General features: G+C 45.4%; 1 protein-coding gene across 1 annotated transcript in view; it reads left to right on the top strand.

Moving 5' to 3' along the window:
• Positions 1 to 266: 266 nt before the first annotated feature.
• Positions 267 to 14,799, top strand: part of JMJD1C (jumonji domain containing 1C) — a 262,318-nt gene continuing 247,785 nt past the window's right edge. Inside the window, exon 1 of the mRNA XM_069753629.1 lies at positions 267 to 628. Within this exon, the coding sequence (XP_069609730.1) occupies positions 467 to 628 (162 nt within the window). The 5' untranslated portion in view covers positions 267 to 466. The remainder of the gene's footprint in view (positions 629 to 14,799) is intronic.

The raw sequence follows: 14,799 nt of genomic DNA, 5'->3' as shown, positions 1-14,799 counted from the left end.
TCTCAGGGTAACCGAGGTCTTTCAAGGGAAAGTAATGAATATTTCCCACATCTGCCTCCCGCACTCCGCCAGCCATTGGCCGCTGTGATAATTCAGCCTATGATTGGGTGCGGGCTGACGTGACACAGACGTGACTGTGCGGGGCTCCGGGCACGGGGCACCGGGGAGAATTTCCGAGTACTCTTTTGAAAGCCCTCGTGAAGTCTGGCGGAAGGACACAGTCTGCGCCGTGAGTCTCGTACATCTGACACGGGCGGAGCGGTACCAGTGTGTGTAGAGCAGCCGGCGCTCAGTGTCAGGCAGCTGCCTCAGGCTGTGAGGGGGACACGGCAGCGGCGGCGGCGGCGGCTGGAGCCGGCACAGAGTTCACCGTCCTGTCTCCACCGAGCCGGGGCGTCACTATGCGCGGCCGCCGCTAACCCGTCTCACTGGATCCTCCGCTCTATTCTTCCCGGGACTGGAGGCCATGGCGCTGGGAGCGCGGCCGGAGCTGGTTGGGAAGCGATTCGTGTGTGTGGTCCGAGGAGGAGAGGAGCCGCCGGAGATCGGGCAGATCGGCCGATGGGGTTGGCGAGCCGGAGTCATACGAGCCGTGTCTCACCGGGACAACAGCAACCCCGAACTATCGGTAAGAGACCCGGCGTGTGCGGGGCCCCCTGCCCGGGGGCTGCGGGCTCTGCTGGGGCAGGGGCTCCTCTGCCAGCACTGGGGGCCCCGCAGGATCCCTGGGGGCCACACTGAACACTATGCACGGAGTGTGCCCGGGGCACTGCCACATGGCTCCATCACATCCTGACGGCTCCGCACTTTCTTGTCACTTATTACAACTGTTGCTCCCATTACTTCTTACGTGGATCCCCCTCTGCTTTTCTGGGGGACTGGCCCTTTAATAGGGTCCCATTACACATGAGGGCTCATCCAATGGCTGTGGTCATGTTACTGGGGCCCCTGTACTGCATGGTGGGCACAGGAGCCGTATTCTGCTGCTGCAGGGGGCTTCCCACTGTGGGAATGTAGAAGAGGCCAGAAATAGTAAGGGGGCAAACTGTGGTGTGATGCCCCTCCACGTGTGTAGGGCACTGAATCTGGGGTGCCTCCTATCACTATATATAGGCTTTGGCGTATAGACCCCCTGCAGATGTGCGGGGTCTCGCTCTGGGGCTGTAGTTGGGGGTCTTACTGTTGTTTTCTTTCCTGTCTAGTACAGCGTGTGTCACAGCCGTGGATCTGAGGAGCTGCTCCTCCACACTGGGAGTTTATGGAGAGCAGACTGTGAAGTGTGAAGGGATCCATCCATGTGGGGGATCTGGGGATTTTACAGATCTGTCTGCAGCTGATGGAGCAAATGGGGGAGCTGGAGAATGTAAACACTGGGGATGTCTGAGTATGGGGGTCTGGGGTGCTGGTACATCTGTGTGGGCTGTCAGAGGGTACAGCGGTGTGTACTGGGGGCTCTGCCAATAAAAACTGAGGTTTTCAATGTGAGGGATATGTGATGCTTGTAGATCTGTTTTGGGATCCTGCTAGTTTGTGAGCTTATGCTAGGGGTGTAGGGCATGATATTGGGGGCTTCAGTATATTGTAGTATGGGGTGCCTGCAGATGTTTTGGGGGCTGCTAAAGATTGTAGAAGACTATACTAGAGCTGTAGGATGTAATATTGGGGTTTGCAGTATATGGAGGATCTGCATTGCTTGTAGATCTATTGTCAGCTAGAGGTTATTAGGTTAAGCGCACACGTAGGAAAAGAGGTGCAGAATTTTCTGCACAAAATCCGCATCTCCTGGCAGAATCCACAGCCGCAGATTTACTGCAGTTTTCATGCAGATTTTGTGCGGAATTGATGCGGATTTTCAGCGGTTTTTGCCACTGTGGAATTATAACATGGAGGGGTGCAGAAACGCTGCAGATCCGCACAAAAGAAGTGACATGCACTTCTTTTAAATCCACACTGATGTTTCTGCAGAGCTTTTATTTTTCCATTGAATAACATTATACTGTACATCACAGTGCGGATCTGCAGCGTTTCTGTGTGGAAAAATCCGCCGCGAATCCGCAGCAAATCCGCATCATGTGCACATAACCTAATGAAGTCATGTACCGGGTGTGCTGGGCATTGATAATATTGAAGTTTGCAGTATATGGGGGATCTGCAATGTTTGTAGATCTATTTTGTCAGCTAGAGCTTATTATGAAGTCATGTATCGGGGGTGCTGGGCATTGATAATATTGGGGTGTGCAGTATATAGGGATCTACAATGCTTGTAGATCTATTTTGTCAGCTGGAGCTTATGAAGGCATGTACCGGGGGTGCTGGGCATTGATAATATTGGGGTTTGCAGTGTATGGGGGATCTGTGATGTGTGCAAATATGTTTTGGGGTGTTGGAAGAGTAGGTCAGTCCCACTATTATTAGACACAAGTAATGTTGAGGTTTTCGTTATATAGGGATCTTTGTTTTGTGGTGTAGCTATAGCTGATAGAAGTATTAGGGGTGTATGAGATTATTAATATGGGGTTTAGCAGTATTTGGGTGCTTGCATATGTTTTGGGCTCCTAGATTTTGTAGAAGCAGATACTGGGGTTTTAGGACATAATATTGTTGTGCGGTGCATGTGGGGCATCTGTGCTGCTGGTACACATGTTTTGGGGTGCTGCTGGTGCATATGTAACCTCATACTAGGGGTGTAGGACATTTATTATTTGAGTTTGCAGTATCAGAGTTTCATTGCCTTTAGATCTGTGGTTTGGGGTGCAGCTAGAGCCTATAGATGCATGTAGGGGTAGGATATTGTTAATATTGGGGTTTGCATATGGATCTGGGAATAATGTAGTCCTGTAAGTGACCTTTTCACACAATGTATTAGGTGCTGGCTGAATATATGCCCTTCTGGATGGTGAAATGCTTGAGATCCAAGCTGAATACTCTTGTGATTTAGGGGTCAATCAGTAGTGAAATCTATTGGCTTTTGCATTTTAGGAGTCATGTTTGGGCCGTATTTGGGGTGTTACCGGGTCTACTTTGGGGTTGTATCTTGGAGTCTGACTCTTTTTGGGGAGCAGCTTTCCCGGTATCTAGTGATGATCTGATCTCCCCTTATTTGCTGTGTACTTGACATTACAGATTTTCATTTCCTATTGCCCTCCCCCCACACTTTCCTTTTGTGTAACAGTATAGGAAATGTCCTGCCTTGGTTTCTTTGTGGGAATGATGGGGTTAAGTGTCAGCATGTTTGATCATAAAGCAGCCTCCTTTTCAATTCCAGAAGGGCCCGAGTAGCCCTGGTGGTGATATATTACCCCCCACTTAATAGGAACAATCTGAGAAGGGGATGCCTGGCTACAGATGTGCCTCTCCGGCTTGTGGCGGGCAGCCCTCCCCCATCCATTTTCATGTGATTTACTGTAGTTTCTGCTTGTCCAGTGCTTTACATCTCCATCTCTCAGGGGGTCTTACAGCCCTGGAAAAGAGATGGAATGGAAAAGAGAAAAATGTGCTCTCCAGGCAGCGGCTGTGCGTGTTCCCCTGTAGCTGGGGCCGCTGCGGCCTGTTATTATAAGGGGTGTAGGAATGTAGGAATCATGGCTGCTCTGCATTGGAGAGGGAATCGTTTCCCCCTTTTTCTGGATCGCCTCTGTCACTTGCCTGGCAGGGACAAGGCCCCATATCCTAGAGCCCAGACATCATTCCCTTCCCCCAGCATTTTCCAGGGTTCATTGAGGTCAGCAGACTTCCTTCACATTGTGTAGTGCTGGGATTCAGGATCAAGGCATCCCTAGGAAATATTGTTATATGGGAAGTGTTTAACTCCTTCTCTACGGACGTGATCGTACATGTATAGTCCTAGTAAAAAGAAAGAGGTGATTAGTCTCTAAGTCAGACCTCGTTTTTCTGCATAAATAATATCCATCCATGTGTAAATGCTGCCTGCAATGTAAAGGGGTTGTATGAGGGGGGAGAAGCGTCGTCTGGGCCTGGTGTCGCCGCTCATCGCTGAATAGTCTGAGCTGCTATGTCTGACACTGACCATGGGCAGGAGTGGCGCTGTTCATACAACCCCTTTTATATACTATGTATATGGTTTCTAAGGGCCATGTCTAGCAAGACTTTTTTTTTCTTCTTTCTAATAAGGAATAATGTATTTAGCAAACAAATATATAATTTCATAAAATGCCCATTGGGTTGGTATGGTATCCCACTCTATAGCAGTGTGGTGGGATACTTCACAGCCGTTCATCTGAGATATATATTGGGAGATTTTCCTGATTTATATCTCCAACATAGGCTGGAAATCTGACGTGAGCAGAGCTTTATGGTAAGTTTATAAGGAAAGTAGGCTCCAAGAAATTGCCCTCTTTTAGCTGTACCCCAGGAGGAGCACTTAGTACCGTCCAATATGTATCTGGTGCATGTTCAGTGCAGGTGCCCTTTAAATGACTGCACATAGGCTGCATACATTGTGCGTTTTCCTGGTCCTGTTTTCATTTCCTCTATTTTCTTGAATTCTATCACACTCTCATAAGTAGCACAAGATTTGGGTGCATTTGCTGGCGAATGAGGGGTCTGGCCCTTTTCCACCGGTCGCCTTTTGTTTTCCCTAATGTTATTCTGCATCTTCTCTGTCGTCATTCAGTCTCTGCCAGCAGCTCTTCTCCGTCTTGGTATGGAGAGAGGCCAAACAGCTGGAAGGAAATTCTGTACAGCTGGCATCTCCGAGCTGTGCGCACCCATCCTCCTCCGAGCTGGAGGCGATTGCCAAATTTAATGTCTCAACTTCAGATTGTGTGTAGTAATAAATTACTGGATGACCTCTCCTGTCTTTGTGCCTCCATAAACAGCCCTCATTCCTTCTGTCTAAACCAGTAGAAGACTAGTTCACAGATTTATTTTTTTCTTCCTTTTGCTGTTTTTAAATTTTTGTTTTCTTGTAATATGTCGTCCATCTGTAATTCATACCCATTTATATTGTAGATATTCTTACAGATTGCATTCAGCGTGCAGATGTAGCACACCGGAGTCAGTCATCTTGGCATGTTTCTGTTGATATGGACTGATTTGCAACAACTGAACTTGTATTCTTTAGGATGCTGTATTTATATATTTTTGCAGCATATTTTTTTTTTTTGTGCTAGCAATTAATAATTGTATGTAAAAATAATTTGTGGCTTTGAACGTGGCTACCTTCTTGAAGATCGTACTTTGGCAGTTGCCATGGTGATGTTAGCGGCTGTAGTTTGGCCCTTAAGCCTTACGCTTACGTGCTCAGACAGTGAATTAGCCGGGATATGACGGTATCTGTGGTCTGTGCCTGTTGTAGTGGAACGGTGCAGAGGTGGCATTGTTCTCTGTAATCACTGGATATAATGTGCTATGTATGTCGGGAGCGCACCTGAAAGGACATCTGTAATGGGGTGTTTTTTGTTATATCAAATAATTTTCTTTCCTTCCTTCTTGATAAAGTAAAGTATGGAATTTAAACTGCAGTCTACGACTGGATCCCCCTACAATATAGGTGCTGGCAGTGGCTTCCATCATCCTATGCCCAGAGACCGCTCCAGGGTATGCTGACCCTTGGATGACCAAGTCACAATAGGCCCTGGCTCCTGCCCAGTGTTGGTGATGGCCATTTATGGAGCACCAAGCCTTCCAATGACTGGGCAGCTCACGGTGGTTAGCATTGCTGCTTTGCAGCGCTGGGGTCCTGGGTTCAAATCCCACAAAGGACAGCATCTGTAAGGAGTTTGCATGTTCTTCCCATATATGTGTGCGTTTCCTTTCATACTCTAAAGATATACTGATGGGGAATCTAGGTTGTGAACCCCATTGGGGACAGCGATGATGTATTTAAAGCACTATGGAATATGATAGGGCCATATAAGCAAAGCATAATAAATAAAAATAAATGAATTTGAGGTTGTTCTGATTAGAAATTCATGTAATAAATTGACACCTGATGTTTCCTTACAGAGTGTGAACTTGCAGCCACCGGTTGGACAGTGTCAGACTGTTTAGGGGTTTCCCCCCCAAATGATGACACCCAGCGGTCAGTTTACTCATACATTTCTAAGAGGCATAACAGAGGTTCAGCACAATGCCGCCTTGTAGGAGACACAATTCTATTATTTACTCAGACGGACATGCCCGGAGAGGTGACCGGGCCGCTTTCAAGTGATCTAATGAGTAAGTGTGGAATTGGCACAAGATACGGTGCACAATGGACCCATTGCAGATCTTCCTGGCTCCGGTTCCTCGCTGCCTTCCTGTCACCTTCCACTGCTCCCTGGAGAGGTCGGCGGTGACCCATGCAGCTGCAGAGATGGGGGGCATGCAGGCTGCTGTCAGGGATGCATTTCCTTGCCTTCACAGCAGACAGGAATAACTCTAGGGATGAGGAAGCGGCATGCTATGGTGATTGCATCAGGGCCAGCTGTATGTTTGTCAGCTAGTATAATGGCTGCTGGATGTGATACATGACCCTGGTGGTCAGTGTGTAGACGGAGCCTTGCTTTGTTCCTGTTCACTTGGTTATATAGATTTCATGGTTAGTCCTGTGTGGCTACATGTGTATGTATAGGTACACTTTCTCGTATTTAGATATATTTTATACATTTGTGTTCCCACAGATACTAATTAATAGTGCCGACATCTAATTTCTGTTGAAAAAATTCCTAAATACCGGATCAATTTTTTTTTAGTAGACTGTAGTCGACCATCACAAAGCAAAGTTGATGTGTAATTTTAGAGCGATGGCCACCTGAAATACAAATTGCCATTTCCGCCACCTTTGTTTTGTGGATGGGCAGGTTTAGTCCTTTTATGACTTTGATGGGTTGCAATGTGGATGGTAACCCAACAAACTATTATTTGTATGTGCTTTGGCTGTTACGCTGTGTGTTATACCGGCCAAGGAGAGGCCTCATGTTATATACAGTAAATGAAGCAATTCCCTGATATATTAACAGAATTGTTCCCGGTATCAGCGGGGGCCATCTGAAAATAGAATAGTGCTGCAAGGGGAAATTCTCTTTCCTTCAGCCTCCCTGCCAGCAACCACAGGATGATTTAAAGAGACACTGTAGAATCCCATATTACTTGGAGTACTGAAACTTTCCTGCTGCCCCAAGCTCTGAGGTAGTGTCATGGCGCGCTCGGTCTGCAATCTTTCCAGAGTACGATACTTGGAGCATTTGGGGTATATTTCTGCATTGGATTTCTAGTGCGGACTGTCCAGGTGGAAACTCTTGCAGCATTTCTACAGTACCAGCATTGTACAAAAAGTCTCATCCACATGCTGCGGAGGAAATCTGCAGCCAAAATTTGCCTGCTTGTCAATTTATTGTGTTTATTTTCACACCAAGAAGTATCCATAGTACTGAGTGTTACTGAGAGTGCTGTTGGTAATAGATGGACTATTAAGGAATGAACATTGTTGTATCAACCAGGATCCAAGAAGTATCGTTTCTCCTTGTGGAGAGTGACATGATAAGCATGTCGAGGTGAGGAGACTTAAAGCCGCAATGCTCCTCTGGGAAATATGCAAATTGTCTCTTCAGAGAGGAAGAGGACTAGAACTCTAGTGCCACCTATTGGAAGTAGCAACCCTAACAGTAATGTCGACTCTTTTACGAGCCTTGTCACATGACTTAGGATGATAGCCAAACCAGAATTGCAAATTGAGATTCTGGTTTGGCTATTATCCTAAGTCATGTGACAAGGCTCGTTAAAGGGTCGACATTGACTGTTAGGATTGCTACTTCCAATAGGTGGCACTAGAGTTCTAGTCCTCTTCCTCTCTGAAGAGACAATTTGCATTGTATCAACCAGAAAACTGTTTCCAACAATTGCCGTGTGCCTTCCATAAAACGATCTCTCCTTAAGTTACATCGAATGAATGTTCATTTATGGTTGAAGGTGCCATTTATTGGGCCGTTGACTTAAAGGATAACTACCGGTAATCAGTTTTTTCCCCTCTTATTTTATTCCTGATTTTTTTTTTTTTTTTTTTTTTTTTTTTTTTTAATCGGCCATATGGTTGTGTTTTCATTTAATACTATTTTATACACTGGATTCTCTTGTATTTAGGATACATTGCGTAATTACCCTGCCTGTGAGCAGCGCCCCCAATAAAAAATAGCATTAAATACAAAGGCCCATATCTCTGTAACCATATGAAGGATTTGTAAAACAGAACAGTAAAGAGACTGAATAACCTGGGAATAAAATAAGAGGAAAAGCTGGCTTTGTTTGACCTGGTGACAGGTCCTTTTTAATTTTTATAAGAATTTGTCACTTATAATAAAGCAATACCTATAAATTATAATGAATTGAATTTCACGTGGATGGATGTCCTGTAATTGCCCTCTTAAGGACGTCTTCCCTTTCTGGTGGATTCAGAATCCATCCTGCGTCCCCTTTAGACATACAAGGATGCTCCTCCGGTGACATTGCTGGCTATCGGACATCTGGGCCTCATTTGGTCATTCCTCAGGCTTGTTGATTTTCTTCCCTATCACTAAGAGCCCCTGTGTCTACAGCAGGATGCAGCTCCCCCCTCGGTCGCTTCCTGCATTTCTTGTTGGCAGCCGCTCGCTCCTCAAAGAAAAAAAAGAAAAGTCTTGGCATCAATTTAATCTTTTGTTTTAACTGCTACATAGATCGGACACAAATATGTACAAATAGACTGTAAGGAAACCATTTTTTTTGGCTCGTCTGGATATTTAGCAATGCTTTCCTCCTCATCCATATTAATCATGACTGCTGCTTGAAATGGACATGGATATTATCAGCGTTATGGACCGACTGCATGCTGGACCCTTCTAAACACAGGCAGAGGGCACACAAAACACAAGCGTATGTTTTATAATTGTATTTTCATTTTTTTGTTACTTATTGGGTTCTAGGTAATTTGCAGATATCATTATTGAATTTACTGCCTCTACAAGACCTTGATTTTTCTGTTAATGCAAAATCCATTTCCAGCTTTAAAAACTAGAATTGGGCGAAGTGCTGCTGGTGTGATGCATTAGGAGCGCTGACCATTATATTTGTATATTTATCACATCTGGAATAAGGTTGTGTAATCTGAAATACAGATGTGCACAGTCCTGGACAAGCAAGTGAGTCAGCAAAACGGCTGTGACATCAGTCATTGTGAAATTGTGGCCAGCGATTCATTACAGCGGGTTGGTATTCCCTGCAGATTTCTCCTTTTATGAAGTGTCTGGGTGGAGGGGCAATAGCAGGGGAAATGGGAGATTTACTATTCTCCCTTTTTCCCTTCTCCTAATTTTTGCATAGCATTTATTGCCCATTAAGTTCCAGAAGGGTAGAACATGCTAAACCCTAGATGAAAAGGAACAAAGAAGTATATAGCATTGCCAGATTAAACCTCTGCTCATGGATGGGGGCCTTACACGGAATTTGTCATCAGAAAGGGACTGCTGTTTTTTTTATTTTTTTTTTATTTGTTTTTGTTTTTTTGTGTCGTGTATTTTGGCTAGTGTGTATAGAGATACATATAGAGAAAAAAATAAAATAGACTAATAATAAATATAATGGTGTGAAAATTGCTAGCCAAAATAATATATCGGTATTATATATAATATAATATTTTGTCTTTCACTTTTCACACTGTTTTAGACTCCTACTTTAGAAGGGTTTTCCGAAGACTTCATTATCATCAGAGGGAGGATTACAATGACGGGTAAGGCTACTTTCACACTAGCGTTGTGTGACATACGTCTCAATGCGTCATTTTGGAGAAAAAACGCATCCTGCAAAGTTGCCCGCAGGATGCGTTTTTTTCCCATAGACTTGCATTAGCCGACGTATGGCCACACGTCGCATCCATCGTGCGAAGGATGCGTCGTGTTTTGGCGGACCGTTGGCACAAAAAACCATTGCATGTAACTTTTTTTGTGCGTCGTGTCCGCCATTTCCGACCGCGCATGCGCGGCTGGAACTCCGCCCCCCCTCCCCGGACCTTACAATGGGGCTGCGGATGCGTTGTAAAACTGCATCCGCTGCCCCTGTTGTTAATTTTTTTTGCAGTTTGCGTCGGTGCGTTTGGCCGACGCTAGTGTGAAAGTAGCCTAACACTTCTATACACTGGATCCACCATTCACAATATGTGGTGCCACAGCTCCCCCTCTTCCTTTTTCACACTCTTATTAGATGGATTCAGACCCTCTATTGCAGCTAATGGTTATGTGGATTTGGTGAAATGGGAAGTTAGTCTACAGGAGCTCCAGTGGCCGGTGTGAAATTTGCAAGATTGAGAAGTTTCATTTTGGTGATAAAAAACAAAACAAAACAAAAAACACAAACATTGCCAAAAAATACATGTAACACATTTACCTGATTTAAACGGTAAACTATTTCTGATAAGACATTGCCTTTAAAGGAATAGTTTACTACTTGACAGCTCCTTATTAATTGCCCAGGTGTGCAGCATATTCCCCCTGTAGCGGTGCTCCTGTGCCCGCTGCTGCGCTCTGTGCCCGCTGCTGCGCTCTGTGCCCGCTGCTGCTTGCAGCTTTTACATCTCCATCACATTAGAAGAACCACTATTCTTCTGCTGCGATAGAATTGTGTAGGCTGTAGCTGATCAGCCACTGCTGATTGGCTGCAGTGGTCACATAACAGTGTGAAGTGGCAGAAATATGGATTAGCTGCTGTAGTTTGGAAGACAAATAAGAATATTTTTATTACATTTATGCTGCACCGTGTGACCACGAATAAGGGACTGTCCAGTATTGGACAACCCCCTTTAAAGGGTAGCTTTAAAAGGGGAGATGAGCAAGTGTGCTCAGGTAACGTGTTATCTAGTATCTTGGGCGTGCAACAATACTATGTTCGAGTCTCTGCATTTACATGTTTTGTGGCTTTAAGACAGGTAATCCCCGCGTGTGTTGCGGCTATCTAACAGTCGGGAATCATGCAGCCGCCGGGACTTGAGCACGCCTAAGATACACAAATAACAGCCGAGCATGCTCAGATAACACCTTATCCGAGCACGCTCGCTCATCACTAGTAGGAGCCATTAGAGAGTCTGCTTCTTCCTGTAATGATCATTTTCTTACTATTTGCCTCTGCAAAGATATTAACGTCAACATTTCCTTGTTAGCAAAATTTGGAGGCTGACTGTATACCAATAAAGACTTGACAGACCGTGGTTTCCATGACCATGCAGCCTTTACAGTGTTAATATTTCTCGGAGATCTGTCAGGAATGTGTAGAAACAAAGCATGGATGAACATGTGGTCCTAATCTATTGCAGGTTTTTCTATGTTTGGGTTCTTTTGGCTCCTTGGGGCAATGACTCAAACAGTCTTAGATTTCATGAGGGGGCAAGAGCTGATTAATAATGCAGAGCATACTATAAAATAGTGGCGTAAACAAGGGGCCCCTGGCTGAGGAGACCTAAGGGACGGACGGATGGCTCGCTCTGTGGTTTTAATACATCTCCATTCTTGACATCCAGTATATTTATCTGGTATAGGTGTGCCCATCATCAAAATTGAGCACTTATTGAGCCTTCTTACAGACCCATGGTCTACTCTTTCCAGTCTCTTAGACTTTGTAGAAATACAAAGTACATTTTAAGTGTATCTAATATATATATATATATATATATATATATATATATATACATATACATATACATATACATATATATATATATATATATATATATATATATATATATATATATATATATATATATATATATATATTTGTCACTTCCGTCTTTCTGCCACGACCAATCAGCGACGGGCACAGTCCAGTGGCAACATGGCCGCTCTTTCCTCCCCGCAGTCAGTGTCCGCTCCATACTCCCCTCCAGTCAGCCCTCACACAGGGTTAAAGGGAACCTGTCACCCCGAAAATCGCAGGTGAGGTTAGCCCACCGGCATCAGGGGCTTATCTACAGCATTCTGTAATGCTGTAGATAAGCCCCCGATGTTATCTGAAAGAGGAGAAAAAGACGTTAGATTATACTCACCCAGGGGCGGTCCCCCTCCTGGTCCGGTCGGATGGATGTCTCTGGTCCGCTGCGGCGCCTCCCATCTTCATTCCAAGACGTCCTCTTCTGATCTTCAGCCACGGCTCCGGCACTGGCGTACTTTGTCTTCCCTGTTGAGGGCAGAGCAAAGTACTGCAGTGCGCAGGCGCCGGGCCTTTCTGACCTTTCCGGCGCCTGCGCACTGCAGTACTTTGTTCTGCCCTCAACAGGGAAGACAAAGTACGCCAGTGCCGGAGCCGTGGCTGACGATCAGAAGAGGACGTCTTGGAATGAAGATGGGAGGCGCCGCAGCGGACCAGCAGCGGGTCCGCCCCTGGGTGAGTATAATATAACGTCTTTTTCTCCCCTTTCAGGATACATCGTGGGCTTATCTACAGAATGCTATAGATAAGCCCCTGATGCCGGTGGGCTTACCTCACCCGCGATTTTCGGGGTGACAGGTTCCCTTTAACCCCTTTCTGCCATTAGACGTACTATTGCGTCCATGTGGGGTGGGCTTTACTTCCCAAGGACGCAATAGTACGTCATATGCGATCGGCAGCGCTCACGGGGGGAGCGCGGCCGATCGCGGCCGGGTGTCAGCTGTTTATCGCAGCTGACATCCGGCACTATGTGCCAGGAGCGGTCACGGACCGCCCCCGGCACATTAACCCCCGGCACACCGCGATCAAAGATGATCGCGATGTGCCGGCGGTACAGGGAAGCACCGCGCAGGGAGGGGGCTCCCTGCGGGCTTCCCTGAGCCCCCCGCAGCAACGCGATGTGATCGCGTTGCTGCGAGGGTCTCACCTCCCTCCCTGCTCCCTCCAGCCCCGGATCCAAGATGGCCGCGGATCCGGGTCCTGCAGGGAGGGAGGTGGCTTCACAGAGCCTGCTCAGAGCAGGCACTGTGAAGGCTGCAGCGCTGCATGTCAGATCAGTGATCTGACAGAGTGCTGTGCAAACTGTCAGATCACTGATCTGTGATGTCCCCCCCTGGGACAAAGTAAAAAAAAAAAATTTCAAATGTGTAAAAAAATAAATAAAAAAAAATAATGAAAAAAAAAATAAAAATATTATTCCCATAAATACATTTCTTTATCTAAATAAAAAAAAACAAACAATAAAAGTACACATATTTAGTATCGCCGCGTCCGTAACGGCCCGACCTATAAAACTGGCCCACTAGTTAACCCCTTCAGTAAACACCGTAAGAAAAAAAAAAAAAAAAAAAACGAGGCAAAAAACAACGCTTTATTATCATACCGCCGAACAAAAAGTGGAATAACACGCGATCAAAAAGACAGATATAACTAACCATGGTACCGCTGAAAACGTCATCTTGTCCTGCAAAAAACGAGCCGCCATACAGCATCATCAGCAAAAAAATAAAAGTTATAGTCCTGAGAATAAAGCGATGCAAAAATAATTATTTTTTTCTATAAAATAGTTTTTATCGTATAAAAGCGCCAAAACATAAAAAAATGATATAAATGAGGTGTCGCTGTAATCGTACTGACCCGAAGAATAAAACTGCTTCATCAATTTTACCAAACGCGGAACGGTATAAACGCCTCCCCCAAAAGAAATTCATGAATAGCTGGTTTTTGGTCATTCTGCCTCACAAAAATCGGAATAAAAAGCGATCAAAAAATGTCACGTGCCCGAAAATGTTACCAATAAAAACATCAACTCGTCCCGCAAAAAACAAGACCTCACATGACTCTGTGGACCAAAATATAGAAAAATTATAGCTCTCAAAATGTGGTAACGCAAAAAATATTTTTTGCAATAAAAAGCGTCTTTCAGTGTGTGACGGCTGCCAATCATAAAAATCCGCTAAAAAACCCGCTATAAAAGTAAATCAAACCCCCCTTCATCACCCCCTTAGTTAGGGAAAAATTAAAAAAATGTATTTATTTCCATTTTCCCATTAGGGCTAGGGTTAGGGCTAGGGTTAGGGCTAGGGTTAGGGTTAGGGTTAGGGCTAGGGTTAGGGCTAGGGTTAGGGCTAGGGCTAGGGCTAGGGTTAGGGCTAGGGTTAGGGCTAGGGTTAGGGCTAGGGTTAGGGTTAGGGCTAGGGTTAGGGCTAGGGCTACAGTTTGGGTTGGGGCTAAAGTTACAGTTAGGGTTTAGATTACATTTACGGTTGGGATTAGGGTTAGGGGTGTGTCAGGGTTAGAGGTGTGGTTAGGGTTACTGTTGGGATTAGGGTTAGGGATGTGTTTGGATTAGGGTTTCAGTTATAACTGGGGGGTTTCCACTGTTTAGGCACATCAGGGGCTCTCCAAACGCGACATGGCGTCCGATCTCAATTCCAGCCAATTCTGCGTTGAAAAAGTAAAACAGTGCTTCTTCCCTTCCGAGCTCTCCCGTGTGCCCAAACAGGGGTTTACCCCAACATATGGGGTATCAGCGTACTCAGGACAAATAGGACAACAACTTTTGGGGTCCAATTTCTCCTGCTACCCTTGGGAAAATACAAAACTCGGGGCTAAAACATATTTTTTGTGGGAAAAAAAAAGATTTTTTATTTTCACGGCTCTGCGTTATAAACTGTAGTGAAACACTTGGGGGTTCAAAGTTCTCACAACACATCTAGATTAGTTCCCTGGGGGGTCTAGTTTCCAATATGGGGTCACTTGTGGGGGGTTTCTACTGTTTAGGTACATTAGGGGTTCTGCAAACGCAATGTGACGTCTGCAGACCATTCCATCTAAGTCTGCATTCCAAATGGCGCTCCTTCCCTTCCGAGCTCTGCCATGCGCTCAAACGTTGGTTTCCCCCAACATACG

Source organism: Ranitomeya imitator, chromosome 2 (assembly GCF_032444005.1).
Source record: "Ranitomeya imitator isolate aRanImi1 chromosome 2, aRanImi1.pri, whole genome shotgun sequence".
Classification (NCBI taxonomy): domain Eukaryota; kingdom Metazoa; phylum Chordata; class Amphibia; order Anura; family Dendrobatidae; genus Ranitomeya; species Ranitomeya imitator.
This window is presented reverse-complemented; position numbering and strand designations above follow the sequence as displayed.